The 24735-nt window shown below is 45.8% G+C and overlaps 1 protein-coding gene across 1 annotated transcript; it reads left to right on the top strand.

The window, feature by feature from the left end:
- The first annotated feature begins 3082 nt into the window (after window positions 1-3082).
- SLC18A1 (solute carrier family 18 member A1) lies at window positions 3083-22953 on the top strand. Its single transcript, XM_074981736.1, has 15 exons — window positions 3083-3206; window positions 3693-4062; window positions 5749-5807; window positions 7102-7185; window positions 9426-9518; window positions 10155-10244; window positions 11414-11457; window positions 13067-13127; window positions 13279-13374; window positions 16880-16958; window positions 17953-18004; window positions 18773-18836; window positions 19771-19890; window positions 20117-20250; window positions 22396-22953. The coding sequence occupies exons 1-15, from the start codon at window positions 3083-3085 to the stop codon at window positions 22507-22509; spliced, it is 1584 nt and encodes a 527-aa protein (XP_074837837.1). The 3' UTR covers window positions 22510-22953.
- Window positions 22954-24735: the final 1782 nt, after the last annotated feature.

Consider the following 24735-nt stretch of genomic DNA (forward strand, 5'->3'; position numbering starts at 1 on the left):
TAGTGGCACTATTGACTATAAGTGGTCATCCAGCTAACTAAAATCAGGACCGAACGTGTATGTTGCCAAATGAGAGCGTTCTGGATTAGAGATTCAACCTGTAGTAACACTTTTTTAAAGATCCAGGAAAAGAGTTTGGAAAATGATTAATGCGTGTATGAAAGTGTTTCCAGAGAATATTTGAGCATCTTTGGCCATTATCTCTGTGAAAGAAGATATGCAACACAGTAACAAATGTCTGACCTCCTAAGGCTCCACGATGCTGCACGCTATGGCCGGGCAGAACTTCATGGTAACAGCATTCATAGAAGTAAAAGCCTCCGTATCCCTATCGCTCAAGCTAACACCAAATCATGTAATATTCAGGCCCTGACGTAACAGAACAGTTACAGTTCTATCCAGTAGATGGTAGTAATACATTGCTTCACACTGCTTTTGTATTATACATACTTGGAAGACAGTTACAAGGTCTATCCACTCTTCTCTAAATGCACAAACAAAACGGCTTGCAGATGATCTTTCCTACACAACTAGGAAATCTGCATCAGAACATGTCTCTGCCACATCTGGTCCCTGCACCGGTCTGCATCACTCCTAATTTAAAAGCTCCCCCCTTTAAAGGTCAGAGCAGACTTTAGATTCTTTCCTTGGCCTATATGCTGAAATGGCCAACTAACTTCATGGCAGTTGTGTAGGTGACAATTTTATGTTGTCGACACTGAACTAAAAACCTCCAAACTCATTTCAAGCAAGGAGCATTGAACAGCTCTCAGATGTGAGTGACTATCAGTAGCTGGAATCAGTAACTGACTCTGGTGACCTAGAAGTCTATTTCCCACCAGTTGCCTCAGCTAGCCAGTCCTCCAGATAGCTTATTATCTTTATTGTTCTTCTTGTTGTTATAGCCCATAGGGCATAGAAAGCCATTTGTGGCATGCAGGTGCCTTTCACACCAAGGAGGAGGAGAGCAGAAAAGCCCCAGAACCGCTTGCATCCACTGTGCTGAGACCAAGGCAACAGCTAAAGTGTATGATGAAAGAGAAGCATTGATGAAAAGCTGTGGTGCCTCATAGCTGAAGATAATCTCTCCATCCTCTCTCCAGGCCACCCCCACTTTCCTGCCTGACGCAGAGGGAGCTGCAGGGTTGAATGGAACCTGTTTGAGGTTCCAATTAAATCTTCATGGAAGACAGGCATTCATAACCTTTCTGGGATAAAAGAATAAATTCATTGGCACCAGCAGTTTCAGACCACACTGCTGCCAGTGCTACCACTAGCAGACAGCTCCACAGACCAAGATGTGTTTTATGGTAAGAGTTCTTTCTTTTCAGCTCAGCGGGAACACATGTTAAGGCTGGGTTTAATTATGTTTATTTTAAATTTTCAAAATTTGTCCATCCTTCCTTTCTTTTTCTTGAGTCCCTCAGCTTGCTTGCTTTCTTTCCAATTTGTTAGATTATGTACTTCACATTTGTTTGTTTGCTCGTTTCCATCTACCTTGAGGAAATAACCCAAGGTAATAACTCAAGGTTCTCAGCGAACAACGGGTGGGGGGACTCAGGCATTTGTTCAAGACAACTAATATTAAAGAATTAAGTTTAAGGGCAGATGACTATTGTACAGCATTTCACAAATTAATAGTTGGATGAGGATGAACTGTACTTCTGACCCAGACCCTTTCTTCTGACCACTGTAGTCTACGAGGTGACAGCACTTCCATATGTTAGCTTGTATTTCTTTTGGTTTTTTCAGTACAAATTAATTTTGCATTTGTAATTCATTCATTCACCATGCGGAACAAGCCATCTTTTCTCAAGGCATCTTCAGCCTTGATCTTAATTGTATTTGTTCGGTTTTTAAGTCTTACCTTTGGCTGTGATGCTTCAATTAGGCAAAATGAAAAGAGGTGTAAAGGAAATTGAAAGCCTTTGAGAAACTTAATTTAATCTCCAAGGACCAAACGTGGAATGAGAGATGTGGAGATCATGACAAATGATCTACCAGCTCAATATTTGCTTCGAGTCTTCCAAAGGCTTACGGAAAAGGAGATTTAAATGATGCCCTAAAGCCAGAATGGGTGATTCAGGAGAATGGTAACAGGGAATAGGGAATGTCACAACTAGGCTGGAGTTTCAAAGGCAGCACAGATCCACAACCAATGGCAATCACTGTCCCTTGCTAGCTGAGCTGGTAGTCCAATTTCAGGTTGCCCACCTCTTAAAAGCTAATAATGCCTGACCCCTTGCTGGCAATCTCTGCAGACAAGCCAAGAACATGACCTGGAGTACACTCCATAAGGAGTGGAAAAGAACTGGGGTGGGAATGTGGGGGGGAATAGGTGCTTGTGCTTCCCTGCTCTGTTCATAAACGAGAGATTTTCAGCCTCAGCAAAGACCACTGAAATGAAACGCACACATCTCCTTTATTCATTGGGGGAAGGCTTGACAGGATCCAATTGCTATTTCTGATCATTTCAACAGATCATATCCATGGTTATTTTCAATAATTTTATAAAGATTTTTATCTATTAGATTTTTCCAGTGTGTGCGAAATTATGTTCTAAGCATATGTTCTCAATTTTTGTCCACTTAAATGTTTACAGCTGCAGAGGAGATAATTGATAACCGACATCAAGATTTAGAAAGTTAAAGCTTTATAATCACTGACACACAAACAGTCAACATCACATGTCAAAATATACAAAATAAAGCACCTTAAAGCACATTCTCTTAGTTCCCAAGCAGCACTTTTCTGACTTTGCTTAACTCTAAATTTTGATTGTTATTGATGGAAATATTTTTCCAATAGTTTGTTTGCATGTCCAGGGTGGAACTGATGTTTAAGGACGTTTACTGATACAAAGCTAATCTTTCCAATCCTAATCAGTTTACAGGTAAAAGCCCATTGAAGTCAATGGATAGATTTCTGTTCACTTCTGGCCCTTGAATCCGTCCGTATGCATTTTCTGGGTATTTTGCACAATGTCTTTTTTCAAAGATCTCTGGACATCGTCAGCTCTGAGAAGTGGGTGGCACGTATACAGGAGCTGAAAAACAGAAGCAGCCCAGCTGGGTCTTCAACAATGCCTCAGGTGGTGGAGTGTACGCCCTGGAGGTGGCTGAAGGAGGGCAGGGAGTCACAGAGACTGGTTCTGGTGGTCGTGTTTGTCGCTCTGCTGCTGGACAACATGTTGCTTACTGTTGTGGGTATGTTCAGGGTGGGTATGGGCAGTGTTTCCTGTTCGCTGAGCACTTGGGTGGCTGTCCAAGTGAGATCCAGGTGCTGCCCTGCTGATTAGCAGAGTGCCCACAGCTGGCAGCATATTTTTTACTCGTGGTGCACAGCGACACATGCCTTGGTGCACAGAACAAATGTATTCCACACATGGATTGAAATATTAGAAGAAACATCCAGTGTGGGTCCATGTGTAGGCGTCAAAGTGTTCTCAGTGACTCACTGATGGAATTAAGACTGTGAATCTCAGTCGCAATGGCAGAAACAATAACAAGGGAAGTGAGTTTGATTGATCGTCATCGGGTACAGCTGCATAAGGTGCACTGGGAGAGCTGGGTGCAGCCAGCTTACCTGGTGCCTGTTGCTGGCTTGTAGTATTTGTCTTTCATTACTTTCCACCAAGCTCACCAGAAGTGCTGCACAGAACACTCCTTTAATTAACTTTAATTTTCTTCCAGTGCCAATCATCCCCACCTTCCTCTATGCAACGGAATATGAAGATGCTAATGGCTTTGCTTCCCAGAACTGGATTGGGGCACCCACACCCACGGCCTCTGTGGCTCCAGCCTTTTCCTCTGTGTTCTCTTACTTTGACAACACCACAGTGATGGTCACACGCTTTGTGGCTGTCACCACCACAGAGGAGGTGAATGGGACAGAAAGCAGCAGCCCGCCTCAGCTCACTGCAGCCAGCCTGTCCTCAAAAAACGGCTGTGTTGATGGGGAGGAATTCCTCACAGAGGAGAACGTCCGGGTGGGACTGCTCTTTGCCTCCAAGGCCCTTATGCAGCTCATAGTCAATCCATTTGTGGGTCCCCTGACCAACAGGTAGGTCAGCAAGGCTTCAAAAAGAACTTATGAGTATGTTTTGCAATGGATAAATTTGAGTCACATTTCCCTTCTAGTCCATTCTAGGATAGCATCCTAGTACTGCTGCCAGCAAATGAAGTTACTCTTTCTTCTTAAATAATAGAGGTCTGCATTGCAGTGCTTCAGGATGTGCATTTAAACCTTACCCATGACCTATGCTTGGGACCATTTTTACAACACAGTATGGGAGCTCACCAAAGCCACTTGTGAGCTAGAATAGCACAGTGCAAATATAAGCTTCCAGTCCTCCAGGAACTGTGCATCTCTAAGAATGCCAGAAAATTACTTTGAACATGTGAGTTACTAAGGACTTATTACGGTGCTCCGTAGATGAAAACTCATTTGCCCCACACCCTGCTTAGCCCAAGGGAGATGAGTAAGTAAGGAACCATGTCCCAAGCTGAACTGAGGGCATCAGTAGATTGCCTGTTGCTCCAATGAGAATGGAAAACTGAATGTCATCATCATACATTCTGTGCCAGTAACTAGTTATCATAATATTTTGTACTTTAAGGGGGAACAGGGATTATTTTTACACCATCATTGTCAAGTAAACACATACAAGTAGAACTGCTGTAGTCCGGCACCCTCAGGACCTGACTGGTTCCAAAACAGAGAATTTGCCAAACCCCAGGAGGTCAATATTGTCTAGCAGCATTACCAACACTCCTACTGCTTACTGGACTCTTAGAAGACATTTGGGATAAATTACAGCTAAACAACAGCACAGAACACCAAGACCTAGGACTGGTGGCTGCAAATAAACTTTAGAGGATCACAGGAAACTTGGCCACGCCCATAAGTGAACATCTGGCTGAGCAAAACCATATCAGACCATGGAGGTTGCCAGAACAGAGAGTGCCAGACTAGAGATTCTCAACCTGTACAAGTAAAGACGTGGCGTTCTCACAGAGCCCACACACTAACTATGCTTCAGGTTTACTCCCTGCCCACTCCCACTATCTTAAATTTTTCTTTGCTTTTATTTTTTGTTTACTTAAAATAACAACGCAGTCATATAATCCTCAGCCTAAAATTCCCCCGAGCTCAATGAATGTGGATTCATATCAAGTTGGATGGGCAGAATAGCCAACACCGTTCACTGGGCCCTGGGGAAGGTGGGTGGGGCTGGCTCTGGGCTCCTGGAAGGGATGGGATCTCAGGCAAAAGAGGTGGTGTGTGGGCTAGCCTTCCCCAGCCAGCCATACATAGACAGCTTTGAATACATATTTAGACTTTTATACACTTACACATACATATACAGTACACCCCTGTATTCCCCATTCCTATGCAGTCTCACAGAGACCAAATTTACTCCGACATGTATAGAAATCAGAGTTCCTCCTAATTTTATCCATCTATGTGGTGGAATAAATTTTATTATATGCACAAAGACATATGAGGATGTGCACCACCAGTAGAAACATATGCTGCTGGCTGTAGGTGCTGTGGGCACTCTGCTAGCCAGCTGGGCATCACCTGAATCTCTCCTGGGCAGCCGCTCAAGCACTCAGTTTACAGGAAACACTGATGAAGACAAACATTAATTTGCACACATACAATAATGTTTCTATGCTAAGACAAAATATTTGGCTTTGAATGAAAAAATCTCCTTGAGTTCTTGACTGTCTCCTTCCTCTTTAGGATAGGATACCACATTCCCATGTTCGCCGGATTCATCATCATGTTTCTCTCTACAGTCAGTGAGTATTCTGTTTCTCTGCCTTTCACTGGGTAGCACCAGGGTTATTGACATGAACCAGCCCTGACTGCAATGAGATCAGTATGGAATCTTGGAATTCCATGACAGTCCTAATACATGAAATATGGGAGGGCAGAAGACTGGTCCACTCCTGTTCTAGAAACAGAGGGTGAAATACAGCAGGTGGTTTCCAGTGTTTGAGAAAATCTGAGAGGTATGTTCCCTGTAGCAGCATGCCACTCTTCTTGGGACATCTCTAGATGACCCCATCAGCCTGGTTATCATTTAAAGTTTCCAAGAAGAAGAAGGAAATGTAGGTTAATCCATGGCACACCCACATCTTGAATACTGCATCCAGAAGTGGTCACTTCATTTCACAAAAGATATATTGGCATTAGAAAAGGTTCAGAAAAGGGCAACAAAAATGATGAGGAGTTTGAAACAGGTGCCATATGAAGAGAGATTGAAAAGACTGTGACTTTTCAGCTTAAGAAGAGAAGGCTAAGGGGGGGATATCACAGAGATCTTAAAATCATGACTGGTGTGGAAAAAGTGAATCAGGAGAAGTTATTTACTTGTTTCCATAGTACAAGAACTAGGGGTCACCCAATGAAATTAATGGGTGACAGGTTTAAAATAAACAAAATGATATTGTGAAGACCAGCAGTTTAACAGGGTTCAAAAAATGACTAGAGACATTCATGGAGGTTTGGTCCATCAATGGCTATTAGCCAGGCTGGGTAGGAATGGTATCCCCAGGCTCTGTTTGTCAGAGGCTAGAAATGGATGACAGGAGAAGGATTACTTGGGGATGATTATCTGTTCTGTTCACTTCATCTGGGATTGTCCACTGTTGGAAGATGGCGTCAAGTATCAGAGGGGTAGCCGTGTTAGTATGGATCTGCAAAAGCAATGAGGGGTCCTGTGCCACCTTGTAGATGAACAGAAATGCATGAGCAAAAGCTTTCGTGGGCCAAGACCCACTTCATCAGATGCAGACATCTGACGAAGTGGGTCTTGGCCCACGAAAGCTTATGCTCGTACATTTCTGTTCGTCTATAAGGTGCCTCAGGCCCCCTCATTGCTTTTGTTGGAAGATGGGGTACTGGGCCAGATGAATCTTTGGTATGATGCAGTTCTTATGTTCGTATGTTTATTGAAGCACACTGAAGTGGCCTCCAGAGATGAAAGGCTTGTGAGTGCATAGCTAAGAAGATTTGTGGCCAGCTGATTTTAGACATGGGTTTAAAGTAATGCCCCAAGTGCTGACTCTGCCTTTTTGCTTTTTTCCCTAGTGTTTGCTTTCTCTCGTACCTACACCCTGCTGTTTGTTGCTCGAGCGCTCCAGGGCATTGGCTCATCCTTTTCATCTGTTGCAGGTAATGTGTTAGCTTATGGCAGCAAGGCAGATCTCAGCCAGCTAAGAGAATAGAGGTACTCAGAAGCAGCGTCTGGAATTTGGCTGCTGTGTCTGTGTTCAAATGGTGTCTTTCCAACCAACCTGGAGCACAAAGAGTGGAATTCAGAGTGTAACGTTTGAGGCCTGTGGCAGAGTGGGGCCAGGAGAGCCTATTGGAAGGCCGGGTGGGTGGGAGTAAAATCAGAGTGGAGACGGGGCTGACAATCAAAGTGGGAGCAGCTGAGGAGTAGGCGGCCCTAAATCAATTAGGGCCAGCTGATTCCACTCAGGGCTACCTTTATAAGCCCTTCTCCATGCAGAGTAAGGGGATAGTGGTTAAGGAGAGTTTGGAAGGTGAGTGAGGAGAAGTAAGGAGACTTACAGGAACATCAGAGACTTCAGAAGAGGAGCGGGGTCTCAGCAGTCTGGGGGTCTGGACTACCCTAATGTGTGGGGGACTGAAGCTGCCCCAGAGACTTTGAAGAACTGGTCAGCTGGAGGAGCCAGATAAAGGAGGGGACTTACTGCCATGGCTACTGCTAGTGGAAGGAGGTATCTGGGGGAACTGTCTGTTGGAAGCAACCCAGGGAGACATGCTTCAGAGGTAAGGGTGAAGGGAGTCAGCCCTCAGGGGTAGTGGCCATCCAGGGTCCCTGGGCTAGAACCTGGAATGAGTGGGTAGAGACCAGGTTACCCCCTGCTAGGGTAATGGGGTTCATATGGTGGGGCCAGCAGGCTAAACAGAGGACCTGGGGCCCAGGAATGAGACTGCCTCTGCCACAGAGCTCAATTTCCAGAGTGGAGAATCCTTTCTTCAGCTTAGGAAGTGCTTACTACAACATATCAATGCTGGTCTAAGGAGCACAAACTAGAGAGAAGGAAAATAGCTTGAGAGACCTCAGATTCCATAAGGTGCAGACCAGGGACTGGATTTCAGATCATTCAGGGGATCATGTATCATCTTTGTAGGTTTAGAATTCATAGACTTCAAGGCCAGAAGGCATCAGTGGGATCAGCTAGTATGACCTCCTGTATGCTGGAGGCCACAGAACTTCCCCACAACAAAGTGAAGAGCAGGTCTCAAAGAAATATCCAACCCTGATCTAAAATTGGACAGTAATGGAAACTCCACAGCAAACCTCTGGAAAGTGCCCCCATGGTTAACTATTCTCACCATGAAAAATCTGCACCTTATTTCCAGTCTGAATTTTTGTAGCTTCCACTTCCAGTCCTAGGACCATATTATGTCTCTCGAACATGTAGAAGGCCCTTCTGTTAAACTATTGTTCTCTCTGGGGGTACATATGTTGCAGGGGTGATAATCTCCTTGGCAATTGGGAGTGACTGACTCCAGGTTCCTGGAAGGGTTAGGGCTTTGGGATGCAGGGGCATGGCTTCAGGTGGGAGCTGGGGGTTGGGGTGGGGGCCTCAGGCTAACCACCTCTGGGCAATCCTCAGCATCATCTGGAGCTGGCTATGTGGGGCTCTGGCAGCAATTTAAAGGGCCTGGGTCTCTGCTGTTAATGGAGTTGCCATGGCTGTCAGGCAGGAGTCCTGGACCTCTTTGAATTCCCATGCCTTTTGCCCCCTCCTGCACATCCCCATCAGCAGGCCTGCATATAGGTTGTAATCAAGTTATCCCTAACCTTTTTTATTTTTTAATAGATGCAGTTCCTTGGGTCTAACTCTAAGAGTGGTTTTCTAATCGTTCTTTCTTGTGGCTCTTCTCTGAGCCTTCTTCCAGTTCCTCCTCCCTATTGCTGCAATTTGGCACATGCCTCATGCAGACACTGAGGCTAAAACTTAGATTGGTGTAGCAACTCTGCTCAGGGCTGTGACAAATGTCATGCCCTGAGTCATGTACCTGGATCCATCTATTCCTCCAGGTAGGTGTAACTAAGTTGGAAGAAGTCTTCCATTGACCTAGCTACTGTCACTAGAGGGGATGGATTTATTACACTGACTCTCAACCTTTCTATGGCTTTAGGAAAGGTCCACCCTCAAGCTGCATAGCTGCAGCAGTGCAGGCATGGTAGTATTGGGACTGTAGCCATGCCTTAACACAGAGCCTAGTCTTACACAACACTCACTACAAACAGGGTGTACTGAAGGGCCTGGGTGTAACAGACATCTGAGCTCAGGTAGGCTGGAGACAGGTATATCTAGATGTGATTCAGACAGGGACCTGATGAACTACCTTAACTTCCTTTCTATTTCCAGGCCTAGGAATGTTGGCAAGTGTGTACACAGATGACTATGAGCGAGGAAATGCTATGGGGATAGCACTAGGAGGGCTGGCATTGGGGGTGCTTGGTGAGTAAACCTTGCTCTCAAAAGTTTAGAATAAGAACTGTCATCTTTGGCCATTAGTTACTCATTTCCCCAAGCCCCTGCCCTGTGCAAAGTGGGATTGCCCCAGAAGGTATGACTAGGCTGTCTTCCTGCCAGTCCCATCTCTCTCCCAGACTCACTCAAGCCCTGTGTTCTGCTCTAGCTGGGAACTGTTAGCAGACATCTCCTCAGTGTTCTCTGTAAGCTAAGCACTTGGACAGCCTCCTGGGGGAGATTCTGGTGCTGCCAAGCTGACTAGCAGAGCCTCCACAGCCTCCCACTGTGGTCAGCATATTTCTACTGGTGGTGCGCACCCACATGCTCCAGTGCATGTTACAAAACTTATTCTGCCCTTGGATGGAAAAATTAGAGGAAATGCTGATCTCAGTAGCAACTTTCAATGGGATGAGTAGAAAATGCTCCTTCCTCTCTCCACACCTCAATTCAGTGTATAACTAGAGCTGCCCCCATGCTAGGATTCTAATGCTGGCTCTCCCATTTAAGCAACCAGTCTTTAACTTCAGTGGCCCTGGGCTCAGCAGGCTTGGAGAACTGACTTGATTTGCTACTGCCAAACTCGCTTGTGCCCACCATACCAAACCAGCCTTTCCCTTGCAGTTGGAGCACCCTTTGGCAGTCTGATGTACGTGTTTGTTGGGAAATTAATCCCATTTCTGATACTGGCCGTCTTAGCCCTTCTGGATGGAGGTGAGTCACCAAATGCACCAGTTGGTTTTAGCTTCACTGTGCTGAGCATCTCCTCCCACAACCAAAATCACTCCAGATCCAGGCTGAGGATGCAGCACAGCCTGTAGGGAGGAATAGACAAGCTACTGCTCTACAGCTGCTATTATCCTAATCAATTATAATTTTGTCATGTAGACATGTGCTCTAATCTTATAACCTGACATGCTTTAGACACTGTCAGCCTGAGCTTCTTTCCTGACATAAGCCACACAATTTCTTTACTGGCATAGAAAACAGATGCAGGGAAATTTGTTAAGAGCTCTATGCACTGGCTACTCTGCTTAATTGGTAGAACTGCTTTCTGCAGCCTGATGTGAGTTAGCATTTGTTGAGGGTCCTTGTTCGTGTCAGGATGACTGTAGCATATTTGAGGCTAGAATATCTCCTGGAGTACACAAATGGCAAAACTACAAGCAACTGAAAATGGAGTGTTACAGTAGGAAATCAGGTGACCTTAAAGGCTTTGCCAACAGATCTGCTTATAGTAAGATGGGAGTTAACTATAGTCATATCACTCTGCCAGTAATGCTGTTGCTGTCACTTTGTGATGAGCTAAAATTATTAGCACCCTTGAACTGGCCAGTGGGACAAACACAATTGCCTAATTTTGTTTAATTTGTAGAAGAAACTTCTAGAGGATATGGGCTCTATTACTTTACATCCCACAGTGAATACCTGTGCTTTGCCCCAGAGTTCATAATCCATGTCATCCCATCTCTCCAGATCCCCTAAACATGTTTAGAATTGAGATCACTGGGACAACTGGGCTTTCAGCTACTGATTGGGGATCTAAAGCAAATACAAGTTGACTCTCTGTAATCTGGAACTTGTCTAGCAACATCTGTAATCTGACATTATTTTAGTTAGCAAGACAATGGCTTATGAGTGGCCAAGTTTCCCATTGTCCTATAAAATTTGTTTCCAGCCACCAGTCCTGGCTCTGTTCTGTGCTGTTGAGCTGTAATTTACCCAAATGTCCTTTGAGTCCAGTAAGCAGTGAAAGTGTTGGTAATGCTGCTAGACAATATTGGCATGGCAAGTTCTTGTTCCCTTCCTGAGGGTGCTGGAAGAGGCAATTGAAGGGAGGTGTCATGCTAAGGAATAAGCAAATAATGGCATTTTTCTCTTAGCTTTACAGCTGTGTATACTGCAGCCCTCTAAGATTTCACCTGAAGTAAGTAAACGTATGAACATGTAATCTGCTAGACACTGAAATGCATGCATGGCTTTCTAGTTTCAAGACACTTGAGTGGATCTAAACAGCCCATGGCAGCAGGAATCCTTGTGGACAGTTTGACCAGTGTCTATAGGCAGCCCTTATACAAAATACTGTCTAGGTAGCTGAACTGTTCAGAGCTCATCCCCACTAGGAGTGACAGATTTCACATAAGTCTGTGCTGGTGAATCACAGAAATCCCCTGCAGCTGTCCCAACATGCTTGTCAAGCCACTGATGCCCACCTTCCTGCAATTTGGGTCTCCCCACCATCCTGTCATGCTGGCCAGAAGTTGTGCTCTTCCCCCCAGCAAAGTACAGAATTGGGGTAACTACCCCCAGCAGAGCAATGCAGACACTGAATCAGCTCAGCTCCAGGAAGGCACAACCTGTTGAACCAAAACCCAAACAAATCTCTTACCCTGTGTAAAAGTTCTAAGCAGGGGAAGCTTGTAAGGAGGTCCACCCCATCAATGAAAGTGAGTGGTATCGTTGCTCCTTCCTCCCTGGTTATAATTGTTTACACTATGCTTAATAAATTAAGTATAAAGTAGGCTTTAAGTCTTCTGACTGTTCCAACTGCCAGAACAAACTAAGCTTAGTTAAAATGAATTCCAGCTAATTCAATATACTAAACATTACATGAAAGTTCTTATCCTAAACAGTTCATCTAATAGCTTTCACAAGCTAAGCAGTCTCTTATCCTGATCCTTCCCCATGCAGTCCCGGATATTTCCAGCAGGCATCTTAGATAAGGTGCAAGGGTTGTCTCCTGGCCTCTGGCAATTGCATCTATTTAGTTTTCCATCTTACAGACATTTTGCCCAGGGTAGAAATTTTGTGCTCAGCTCGATTTTTCTGACTTAATGGAAAAGTACCAGATCCAAAATGGGTTTCAGCATCAGGTGCCCTGGCTGCCCATCTTTTTGGAAGAAGTCAGCTTGGGCTAATAAGACAAGCAAGACCAGTCATAGGCTGACTTTATCACCAGACTTAATTTTCTGGAGCACCTGTAACAGCTATTCTTAGTAAACTTGAATGATAAACAGATCCACACTTTTTCTAACCTCATACAGGAGTGACACATGCACAAAAATAGGATATCCACATTCAGCAGTGTAACCTTAAAATGGATTCATGTGTTTTGCATAAAGTATATTTGAGCTATGCATAGTCATAAGACAAGCTTCATAAAACATGGTAGGTTGACTAGCGAGTGACAAGATGTCTGGCAAATTAGGGGTCAGGTATAACAAACTGAGATCCTGATTCACTCCTCGAAACAGGGCTAGATAAGCATGCTAAAAGATGAACACCCAGCCACCGGACACTGATCTGGAAAAGGAAGCTCAACAATCCCCTGATGGAAATAGCTATCTAAGAACTTTGCCAACTTAGCTCTATAGGACAACAGCAACATGCCTCTGGAGATGGGCTGGCCATGTGGGCCATGCACCTAACACACAGCCTAGCTCACGAACTGCACTGTGCACTTCATTAGCATCTTTTCTGGTATACATGCTTTCCTTAAGACACCCATTGTAACCCCTCTTCCTTACTGTTTGCAGAGCACCAAAGGTACCCCTGTGTTCACTTTGCTGCAAGATCCCTACATCCTGATTGCTGCAGGTAAGGTGGGATGGTTGCCTCACATTGGTACCTTATTCTTCAGAACATTCATGGGTGGGGAGGTGGACTTGTGATTTTAGTCATAATGTGTTGGAAGGACCAAAATCCAGGCAGTAAAAAATGGAACATTTCCTGTTTTCACTCTACTCAGGTGCCCTCTGTTTTGCAAACATGGGGGTGGCAATGCTGGAGCCCACCTTACCCATCTGGATGATGCAAACCTTATGCTCCCCGAACTGGCAGCTGGGTAGGTGCCTTGCTACTAGCCTCTTAGTTACAGAACAATAATAGGCCTCTTGTATTTCAAGCACATCAGAGGAAGCTCAGGCAGAGTGTGGTGAAAGTGGTTGTAACTGATGCTTCCTGTGGCATGCATGAGAATCACTTGTGATGAGTGCTCTAGTGTGATTGGGGAGGGGTCAGCCTGTCTAGAAATTAAAAAATTTCTGACCCAAAGCAGGAGTAACACCTGATTTCCCCCCACACATACACTGATGTAAATCAAGAATTGCTCTGAAGTCAGTGGGGGTGACACTGGGGTAAGAGGACAATCAGGCTTCTGACTGCAGATAAGAAGTAGTTTGAGGCCTTGTCTACATGAGGGATCAACATTGACTTCAGATAAGCAGTTCTAGCTATGCCATTAGTGTAGCTAGAACTGTATTGGGATTGCCTTTATTTCCTAGTATAGATCAGGGCTCTTCAAGGCTGCACTGATGTCTCTTACTCTACATGGCAGAGTGGAGTACCAGGGTCAATGGCAGAGCCTAGAGGTTGATTCTGTGTCTACACCAGACACAGAATCGAACATCAGAAGATTGACTATAGTCACCCAAAGAGCATGAGCAGAGGGGCTCATAAGGCAACTTTCACCCAGGAGAGAAGCTTCTGGGAGCTGTCTGAGTCAGGACTGACACATTCTCTGAACCTGAGAACTTGGGTACACCAAGCAACACAAGCTTATGAAGTAGAAGCTAGAAGACATAGGACCAAATCATCCTTAGCATAAGAGTGATTATACCATTGGAATCAGCAGTGTTGTGCCTGCTTATCCTGCTGCTGAATTTTGCCCTTTCCCTAGCTAGATACTGGACCTAGAACTTAGCCAGTTAGTAGGTTCCCCTGCTCAGTCCCTGGTCTGGGAGCTTGGCTTGTTACTGCTCTTGAGACTGGAACCAGAATGTAGTTCTTGCTGGGTAGGTCTTAATTGTAGCATCAGTGGCATTATGCTGCAGCTGGGGGTGAACTTCCTACCCCAATACAGACCTCTGCTTGCAAGGTTAATGCCAATGTACTGAAAATAGTAGTGTGGGTGTTGCAACACTGGAAGCTTGGGCTAGACAGGTCTGATCTCAGGTGGCTAGCCCAATTCTCTCTCAGGGCTACTACACCACCATGCACTTTCAAGCTCCAGGTGAAATAAGGCAAGCTGCAGAGCCCAGGGAGGGAAGCATGGCACTAATTCACTGTGTAGGAAATGTGATAAGGAGGCTAAAAAGATCCAACTGGCTGTAGAATGACCTTTGGGGATGCTCAGAGCTACACTTGCCATCAAACCGAATTGCAACCTGGGAGCAGCAGAGCTAATGAGCTGCTAATTGAGTTACTAACCTGTCAGGCAGGAGCATTCATCCAGATAAGAGGCAGTGGTGTCTTGTCTGGGGTGAGTGACTGAGCAGGGGTTAGCAGACTCATAGCCCTGGGGCTGTAGGTAGTGGGAAGAAGAGACACAGCTTGCTGTGGGATTAGAAGCTGTTCAAGTGGGAATGACCTAGTGCCCATAGATGAATGGAGTCTTTCCAGAGATGTCAGAGCACACTGCTCAAGCCCTGGCAGAGGAAGAGGCAAAGATGATGGAAATGGCACCTGGGGTGGGATGCTAACCTGGAAACATAAAAACCCAAACCAAAACCTCGGCTTCCCCAGACCAGAAAACTTGACTCCAAGAACAAACTCCTTACCCTGAGCAAAGTGATCTCCCCCTGCCCACCCCCCACCACAGCCAATTTTGTCCCCTTTCCCTCCAGATTCCACAACCCATTGTTTGCCTTGCTTCGTGCCTAGGGGCTGTAGTCATGAACCAGAACCCCATTGTGCTTGGTGCTGGGCAAACATGGATCTGCTGCCATTTAGCTCCTAACCCAGTCACTGCCATATCACCCACATGGGGAGGCTACAGAACAGGGCTGAGTTTGCTCCAGGCATCTTAAATGCCTGCAGAGAGGCTAGGGCCAGGACTCATACTCATGCTGAGCATGAGATGCAGCTCCTGATTCTCCACCCTGAACAGAATCCCAGTAACTTTCACTAATTTCAGTGAAAACAACTGGCATCCTGCAGCACAACAGCTTCCAGCTCTGCTGAGCAGCATCCCTCTTCAAAGTATCTTAATCTCAGTGTTAGTTTCCTTTTGCTGCCGCCTTGTGCCCCTCAGAGAAACAGGAAAAGCGCAGACTTCTCTAGCAAACCTGCACAATTAACCACGCATTACAACCTTTAAAAAAAGAGAGGAAATTAAAACCAGTCAACATCCTTTAAGGAAGCTGCCTTAATGTAAAGGCAAACAGAGCCAACTGTGATTTTTATAGCCTGTAGCAGAGCATATTAAAAATAAACTGGTACCGGCAGGGTGGTCAAATATTTAACTTCATTATAATCCCTGATAGCTTTTCAAGAGGCAGGCGTATGCTGTAGGATGGAAGTGGGAGAAAGACCGAGGAAAGTAAGGCAGAGTAGAAGGATGGCTTTATGGTTAAAGCAACAGAATGGGTGGGCCAAGATCTAGATTTGGTTTCCAGTTGCATCACAGATGCCTCATACAAACCACTTGAAGGCTGTTTCTTGCCTATAAAGGGGATAAAAATCCTTTTTGACCTGGGCTGTCACAACTTTCCTCAACCCTTAGGAGCTGAATATCTGCACTCCCCCATGGGGATTGGGCTGTGGGGCCACAAGAGCTGTGAGGTGCAGGCTCCAGGCTGTGGTGGGCAGAAGGGCAGGAAGTCTGACTGGGAGTAGGTGAAAGCTGCCAGGTAGGGAGTGGCAGTCTCAGCTCATGGGAGAGCCAGGGGATGAGGCTGGCTGCTGGCATTGGTGCTGCCTGTACTTAGTTGCCTGGGGCACAGAGGTGCCCCAAACCTTGTGGTGCCCTATGGAGCTGTGTGTGCTTAAGGACAGCCCTGTGTTCTCCCACCCTGTGTGCATCTCAGCTATTTATACTGAAGCTTTTTGGGGGTAGGGTTGTGCCTCTCAATGTGCTCAGGAGGCCCTGATCTTGGCTGGGGCTTGTAAGCAAGGAGTTAAAATCAGAAAAGCCCTTGACTTGTAAGGGCTAATGTACTTTATGTCCAGGGATTCTGCTTTGAATAGTCACTTGCGTGCTTACTGCTCTGGCTCTCCTGACCAATAGCATGTCGGATGGCTTGCAGGTCTGTCCCTGATATCACTGGAGAAGACCCAGCCTGTATGGAGGCTGGACTGAGGAGGGCCTTGAGCTCTTCTGTGTATTTACAAAGTAGCTGTTGGTGACCTGCATGTCTGAAAATTACCAAGTATTTTAGGAGCCACTTTGGAATCCAGGGCCCAGATCAATCACCTGTAAGAAAAGCAGAAAATATGAGCATCTGACTAAAGCCTTCCAGCACCTAAAGGGCCTGAGTCCTGAACCTCTTTGGGAGGTGGGGGAAAACTGATGTCCTTAAACTTTCTCTGATCACATGTATGTATTTGAGGCTGGCACTCTTGTTTTGCAGGAATGGCATTTCTGCCTGCCAGCATATCCTACCTCATTGGCACCAACCTTTTTGGAGTGCTGGCCCACAAAATGGGGCGGTAAGTGGAACTCAGGGGCTCAAACCTTGGTGTTCTTTCCAGCTGCCCTCAGACAATGAGCATGTTCACCTAGCACTATGTGGGTCTTTAAGTTCTATGGGGTGGGGAGAGGGAATAAAAGGAAAACGAACATGCTCTATTTAAACTATTGCATTTTGTAAATAGGAAGCAAGGGCAAAGTGCACAGCTCATCAGCCCCACTGTGCTCCTCCAAAGTGAGGAACAGCATCCTGTGCATTTTCCTCATTCCCCAAGGCTGGGGAACAGCCAGCAATGCCCCCAAGATTTGTATGGGGATGGGTAGGATCTTCAGCCTCCTGCCTTAATGGTCACCTGGAGGGTAGGAGGCTTGGGACTGCAGCAGTCCTGGATTGCAGGGTGCACCCTCAGCCAGCCCTTTTCACCTACCTGGCCATTCTCTTTTGTGTGGCTTTGAGGAGCCAACCCATTCCACTTCCTTGGCATAACCAAACTCTGATCTTGCTTTTAGTTATGAGGAAGCTGTGTACCTAATTTGGTTCCTAGCACTTACCATGAAGGTGGAATTCTTAGACAGACAATGTCTCATATGTAGTAGAGGAGACACTGACTCCACTCAGAATAATACTTGCCTCTAAGGTGGTATGGAGGAAGGGTAGCTCAACAGGATTAAAGGGCAAGATGTTTAGAAACAATGCAAACTAGTTCATAGTGAACCTGGACTATGGGACTCACTGCAGGAGGATACTGCACCAAATACTCATTAGACTTCTCTGAGGGGCTCAAGAATTGAAGACCAATAAAAATATTTATAGATATGTAGGATATAGTGGTCAGACTTCATACTTTGGAGTATAAACTTCCTAAGTCAGGAAGTAAACTTTGCCCTCAGTGAACAATATTGCATAGTTGATGCAGTCTTAGACTGGAAGGACCAATGATCTGATATAATGAAGGTTCCCCTGCTCTTGGGGCTGACAGTCTCATTCTTTTCCTATTGTCTTCCTTGCTGCAGGTGGCTGTGCTCCCTGATTGGAATGGTGGTGGTAGGGATTAGTCTTCTCTGTGTAAGTATTGCAAGAGACTGAGACTCCTCTGTAGAATCATCAGAGGTTAGGCAGGGAGACTAAGCCTCACTGCCTAGCCTTAAACCCCTACAAAACTGAGTGAGTTATATCAGCCCAGCCCCTAACAGGTTTTCCAGATGACAGACTAGGTAAGTAGTCCTTGCCCAAAGGAAACCTAGGACAGGGTTAGAGGATACTCTCAGCAGAGCTGTGAACAATGGGCTTGCTGTTAAACCTTAATTGTGATTATTGGCAGTGATCAATGAGGATCCTAGAGTGGAATAGAGTGCCTCAGATCAGGATGGAGGGCACTGGCAAAGTAATGCTGCTGTCCCATCTCTCCTGCTGTGGAATGGGTAAATAGATCTTCAAAGGGTGGCACAGATTTTTCTGGGACATGGGGGTATTGGTGTTCTGCAATATTTCAGGCATAAGCCCAGATGTATAAAGTGCCTTTATCTAACAATGCAGATAGACATGCAGAGCAATTTAACTGTGCCCAAGAGTTAGGAGCTGAATAGCAATAGGGAAGAAGTGCCTAAATGCCTTACACATCCTGGCCTTTAGTGACTCTTCTAATGCCACATCTTCCTGCAGGTCCCACTGGGCTCTGCTAGGATGCTAGGGGAGAAGTAGGCTCATATGCCTGGCAGGTAGCAGGAATCCAGTCTACCTTAATGAGTCATCTACTAGTCATGTGTCCCATAAAGAAGGCCTCTAGCCAAAGCTTCTCTGGTGTCCCTCATACCTTCTGTCTTTCCCTCCCAGGTACCTCTTGCACAAAACATTTATGGACTGATTGGCCCAAATGGTGGGCTTGGCTTTGCCATAGGTAAGATGACTAATCACACTGTCCAAGGCAGTCCCATATACAATGTTTGGAGGGCAGGCTTCTCTACAACATACCCTATGGCTTGTTGCTGAGAATCTCTAATCCAGGAATGGGCAAAATGGCCTGTGGGCTGGGTACAGCCTACCAGCTGCTGGTCTGGTCCATGGACCACACCAGGCACAAAGCAGCCAGCTACTGCTTTAAACACTCCTGTTCCATGTGGTTCTCTGCTCTGGACACAGGAAAAATAGGGAGGCTGCATGTGCTGCTGCCATCTCCCTACAAAATCTCAGCTCCCATTGGCTGGTTTGTGACTGCCTTCTGCATCCAACCTCCATCCCAGACCCCACACCTACTCCATATCATGGAAGAGTGGGTCTTGACCACTTTCCAAATTCTTGGACTACCCCCAGCAAAAATTATTGCCCACCCTGCTCAAGTTCATATGAACTCCCAGAACCCTAAACTCCATAATATTCCCTATATGTTGCTCATCTCCCACCTTCAGTAGGAACAGGCTGGGCCAGGAAACAACCTTGTGCAATTGAGTGGCCACTGAAACAGCAATGGTACACTAGGCCTTTCAGCAGCCATTGGGTGCAGCTCAGTATTCTGTCTTCCCTGGAGTGCTGCTGTGATTAGAATCCAGTGTGTTGCACTCAGACACTGGCAGCCCAGGATCCTGGACAGAACATCTGAGTCCCAGTCCTGGCTCTGCAGCCAATGTGATCTGTAACCCAGGGCAAATGGCTTCTGTTGTCTTGGCCTGTTCCCTCCTACCCTTGCCCTGCTTTATAAAAGGGATAATTCCTAGACAATGCTAGGAGGTGGTGAAGGCTAACAAGTGCTGGACAACTGCCATGTGCCCTTCTATCTGCTTTTGAGCCCCTTGCAGAGGGCAATAGCTAACTCTAATATGTTTACTTCGGGGCAGGCATGGTGGACTCTTCAATGATGCCTATCATGGGATACCTGGTAGACCTTCGTCACGCCTCTGTTTATGGCAGCGTCTATGCCATTGCTGATGTTGCCTTCTGCATGGGCTTTGCTATTGGTATGGATTAATGTCTACCTGAAAGGATAGCATACATGATGATGTACCAGTGTATGTCTTCACAGACTTAATTCAGAGCATCCCATCCCAGTATTGGCTGGGAGCAATTGGTACCAGGCATAGAAATCTGCCATGGTACAATAATTTTACATGCCATCTGCACTGACCTCAACTCAAAGGCAGTTTTTGTAATCTTGCATTTGTTTTAACCATTCTTCACATCCAGGTCCATCTACTGGGGGCCTGATTGTACGGGCTATTGGGTTTCCCTGGCTGATGGTTATCATAGGTGTGACCAACATTGCTTATGCCCCTCTCTGCTGGTACCTGAGGAGCCCTCCAGCTAAAGAGGAAAAGATTGTGAGTTCAACCCTACTGCATGAGGGCTTGATAATTCATGGAACTTGCATGACTACTGTCTAGATATTGCAGTCAGGTGTGGGAGCCTCAGCTCCAAAATATGATTTTAAACTCTCCTACTCCAGGTAGAGTATAGATAATCTACAAGTCTCCACTTCACACTCAGGACAAAATTTCTGATCTCAGGAGTAACTCTACAATTGCCCTTCAGTCTTGGGAGATCTCCATAATGTCTGAGGCCTTCCTCTTCCACATTTCCTTGTGGTTCCATTAGAGCTTGACAGACTATGCTGGATGAGGGTTTTCTGAGTGAGGTCTAGCCATCCCTTTTGTCTCAGCTCCAGAAAGAGGCTAATTGGTTGGAATCCAGAGTCAAACAAGTAAGCTGGCAGGTAGGACTGACACACTGGAGCCAGACTAAGAATTAAATCTGTGCTCCAAATCTCCTGGAGATGAAGTAGCCTAAGACATGGGATACTGCAGCCAGACACGAATCCCCCACTTGGCCTTTTCTTCCTCTCTTCTTCCCCTGCCCCCCACTGGGAGAGACAAAAGCAGGGGAGACAGGTAGCCTTTGATGTCCTGGGAATGCAGGTGTGCTGTTTCACCAGCCTCTACTATACACAAACCAGACAGTGAATGGGCTAGCTAATGGCTGCCCTTCTGGCTGATCTTGGTAATTGACATGCCTTGATCACTTCCCCAGGAAGGACAGGGAACCCCCGCCCATCACGTCCAAAGGTGCCCAATTGTCCACAATTCACAGGTGCAAATTGAGCCTTGCACCTTCCCTGGGAAACCTGGGCTTCAAAATATTCCTCCCAATTGGCCACTTGAGACCAGGAAGAAGCATACATGACAAAAGGGGTATAAAGGGGCTTGGCAGACCACCCCCTTCAAGTTTCAATCACCTACACCTGCTGGCCAGGTCTGGAATAAACTCCCAAGACTGGGGATCCCTGGTTCATATCTACTTCTTCCCAAGGGATTGAGAGTCTGGGTCAACTGGATCTAGGAGGCAGGGGTAAGAATTACACCTGTATTACACTTGTTTCCTATAGGAATTGAGGGAAAGACTCTGGTTCCACCAGGTCTAAGAGGCAGGAGTGAAAAATCACACCTGCAACTTGCCTTTCTTGTGTACACTAATTGTATTAGTTTAAGCTAGCTAGTTTGTCTAAAACTTTTAAGTTAAATTGTGGTTTCCCCTTAAACTCCAAGTACTAACTTGTACTTTAATCATTTGTCTTAGTTAAATTTGTTTCTCTTTGTATAAATAAAACTCTTAAAGCCTCTAAGTGTAACTTTCCTCTTGCTGCTGTACCCAAACTAAACACAAACCAAAGAAGCCAGCCTGCCCTGGCTGCTTAGCGTAGCTGCTGGTGCGGCATCACCCCCTTTGCCCTACCAGACCCTTAGCTGGCACCTGGGCATCGGCTCAGATACCTAGGTGTTAGTGGCTCTCACAGGCTTGTTGTGCACATTTCTCTCTGGGCCTGTTTCTCTTCTTACCCCATGACTAGCTTGATTGTAGAAAAATCTGAGGTGGGGAGTGTCTGTTGGGGACACAGCATGGCATAATTTTGGTTGGGGCCTCTGCTGCTACTGTAACAGTACTACAGTATTTCAGCAATTCTCACCTGCCCACAGCAAGGGGGGGGAGAGGCCCAGCTCCAGTCTCCCAGAGGGGCAGGGCTAAGCACTGTTAGCCCTTAGTATATCATGGACTAGGGCACTCATCTCCCCTTCCTCAGAGCTGCATGGAGTGGCTCTGCTGTGCACCTTTCCAGGGCCCTAGAGCTTTGAGTCCTTTGAAAGGCCAGGCTCTGGGGTAACTGGCCCCTTTGCCCCCTCCTGTCAGTGAGCCTGCCCAGCCATGCTCATCTAGCAAAAGGTTCACCCATTGGCACACTACAGTGAATTCCAACCTCAGCCACTTCTGTCCTCTCCATGTCGGACTCTTCATGTTTTGGGCAAGAAGCTAGAATCCACTGGAGGGGAAAAATTTCTATAGTTTACCCCCTGCCTCAAACTTTCCTTTTGCCTAGAGTTGGTCATTGTCATGCAAAGACCATGTAGTGCTTTGGGTTATGGTTGATATTTCTATTTGAGCATGATTACATACTATTCCTTCTGTTTTCCCAGGCAATTTTAAACCAGGAATGTCCCATGCAAACCAAAGGCTATGCCACCCAGAAACCTCTACGAGAGTTTCCTCTGACTGATGGTAGTGATGACGAGGCAGAGAGTGAAGAGTAGACGTGGCAGAGATGCAGCTCCTGCTCTGAAGTGGTGCCAAGTTTACACAACCATGGGGCCATCTATCACAGAGAGCTTACCCAGAGATCTCTTTCCTGTCCACCCACCAAGAGCAATTGATTCCTGCTTCCTTATTGTGCTCCACCCATGGCAGTGTGGGGTCTGGCAGTCTACAGCAAGCATCTGAGAGCTAGCTCTCCTGTGTCCTTTCCCTGGTTAGTCTCATTGCTGTGTAAACAGGGGCATCTCGCCTACCTTTGCTATGGCTTGTCTCTAATAAGGGGTTATAGGACTGTATAGGCTGACCCTGCCTGCCTGCAGGAAAGTACTGAAGCAGTATACTCCACCCCTCTCTCATAAGGGTAATCGAACCATCCTATCTCACAGAAGCAGGGTGGGGCTGTGTTAACTAATGCCTGTAAAGTATGCATGCTCTTTGGATGAAGAAACTTAAAAAAAAAAAAAAAAAAAAAAAAGCCAGCAGGAATTCCTTGTGGGGGATCCTATTAACCCTAGCATAGATTTTTCTCTGTAATGTTCTGCTCCACTGCCAATAAAGCTACCATTACAGTAATGCATCCCTGGCTTGTATCAATGTGGCAAAACAACCCACCATAAATTATGCCTACATGTCTCATTTTAGCTAATGTCATGCTTGCTGTGGATGTGATCAATGTTAACTCCTCTGTGCCACTTCTACTCACTATTGGTTTATTAGGGGAACTGACAAATTCATGGGGGAATGGAACAGAACCTACAGCTAGAATTCTCTTGACATGCATCTGAACACCAGTGTGGTAGCAATTCCTACAGTAGCTCAGATTACCTGTACAAGCAGGTCTCTGTCCTGTCTGTGCTTCAACAAAAGGTACAAGGAGTCCTGCAATGGTTAAGTTTGGAATGAACTGCTCTGAAAGGAAGTACCTATCTATTCCCCATTAGCCAATTGTCAGCTTATACCTTGAAGGGGGAAGCTTTATATCCTTTCCATGTCAGCTGTTCCTCTACAGCTGTGCTGTGAAAATGACTAATTGCTAAGTCAAAATGGTCACCTTACTTGGAACAAAGGATCTGTGCATGTCCAGCTCGCTCAGTCCCTATTCAGCAGGATTCCCCTGGACCCTGCCCCACATGCATATGGAATAAAATAAAAATGGTGCAATGAAATTTCATCAGCCATGGGGGACTGATTGGCTCAAAAGCTACATACAGCAACTGGATATTTAAATTCTACCACTCCTGCTCACTCCACAGAATGTCAGCACCTGCTTCCTTCTTGTGCCCAATGCATGTTTACTTTCTCCACTACAGAGGGAGTGATCTGCCTATGCAGAGATCTATTCACACATCTACAATAGGTTTGCCAGTTAAATATTAACTTTAACCTCACATGCACATCCCCTGCTGCTGGATGCTATGGAAACTCTTCTAAGGGGAGGATGCAGATAAGACTGGGAGACAATGGTGCCTGTACAATGGGTTTCTTGTCAGTTACTCAGCCACTGGGCACCTTAGCAGGCAGTGCTGCATTAGGTGCTGATAGGGAATGCAAGTTAGACCTGTGTTTGTACATCAGGGTGCACCCCACTTGTGCAAGCTGCTGCATTTATAACGCTTTGACTACCTGAGGCTGGTAGCTTTCAGGATTTTTGATTAGTCTCTTATGCCAACAATTTGGAGAGACATATCTATGTAGCCAAGTACAGATGTGCACACGCCTTGTATGCTATCATTCATGTCAAGGCAAATTTATTAACAGTGACTTAGACAATGTGCCCCAAACGCAGTATATTGTAATAAAGACCTTAAAAATAAAGCCACCATTTTAAAATACACATAATAACACATTAAAAACCCAGTTAAACCATATAATCACCATGTTGTGCTGCTTGTTTTGGCAGCTGGCCATGCAAAGAGGGCAACCACTTGGATCGTGGATGCAGTGTTAGTTCTTAATTAATATTCTGTTTTCTGAAAGGCGGTAGAAAAAGGCTTTGGGGACAAAAGCCACAGAAAGTCATTTTTACCTCAAGTGCAATACACATTAAAGTATAATAAACACAGCTAGGTCTTCCACCTGACGAGTTGCATGGGCAGAGGCAGTTACATTTCTCAATGCCTGCATATTGGTCGTCTAAGTAAACTGTTCTTATTCAGATATTTTATTTGTATGATAATAATAGTAATAGTAGGGGCCTGAGTCAAGATCAGGGCCTCATTGTGCTA

The sequence above is a fragment of the Carettochelys insculpta genome, chromosome 31 (genome assembly GCF_033958435.1).
Source record: "Carettochelys insculpta isolate YL-2023 chromosome 31, ASM3395843v1, whole genome shotgun sequence".
Classification (NCBI taxonomy): Eukaryota; Metazoa; Chordata; order Testudines; family Carettochelyidae; genus Carettochelys; species Carettochelys insculpta.

Bases quoted from the DNA above. Each gene is read 5' to 3' on its own strand.
- SLC18A1 (XM_074981736.1), top strand. From the start codon at position 3,083: ATGCCTCAGGTGGTGGAGTGTACGCCCTGGAGGTGGCTGAAGGAGGGC. The intron at 10,245-11,413 runs GTGAGTCACCAA...TTTTTCTCTTAG, and splicing joins CTTAGCCCTTCTGGATGGAG to CTTTACAGCTGTGTATACTG. The intron at 11,458-13,066 runs GTAAGTAAACGT...TACTGTTTGCAG, and splicing joins CCTCTAAGATTTCACCTGAA to AGCACCAAAGGTACCCCTGT.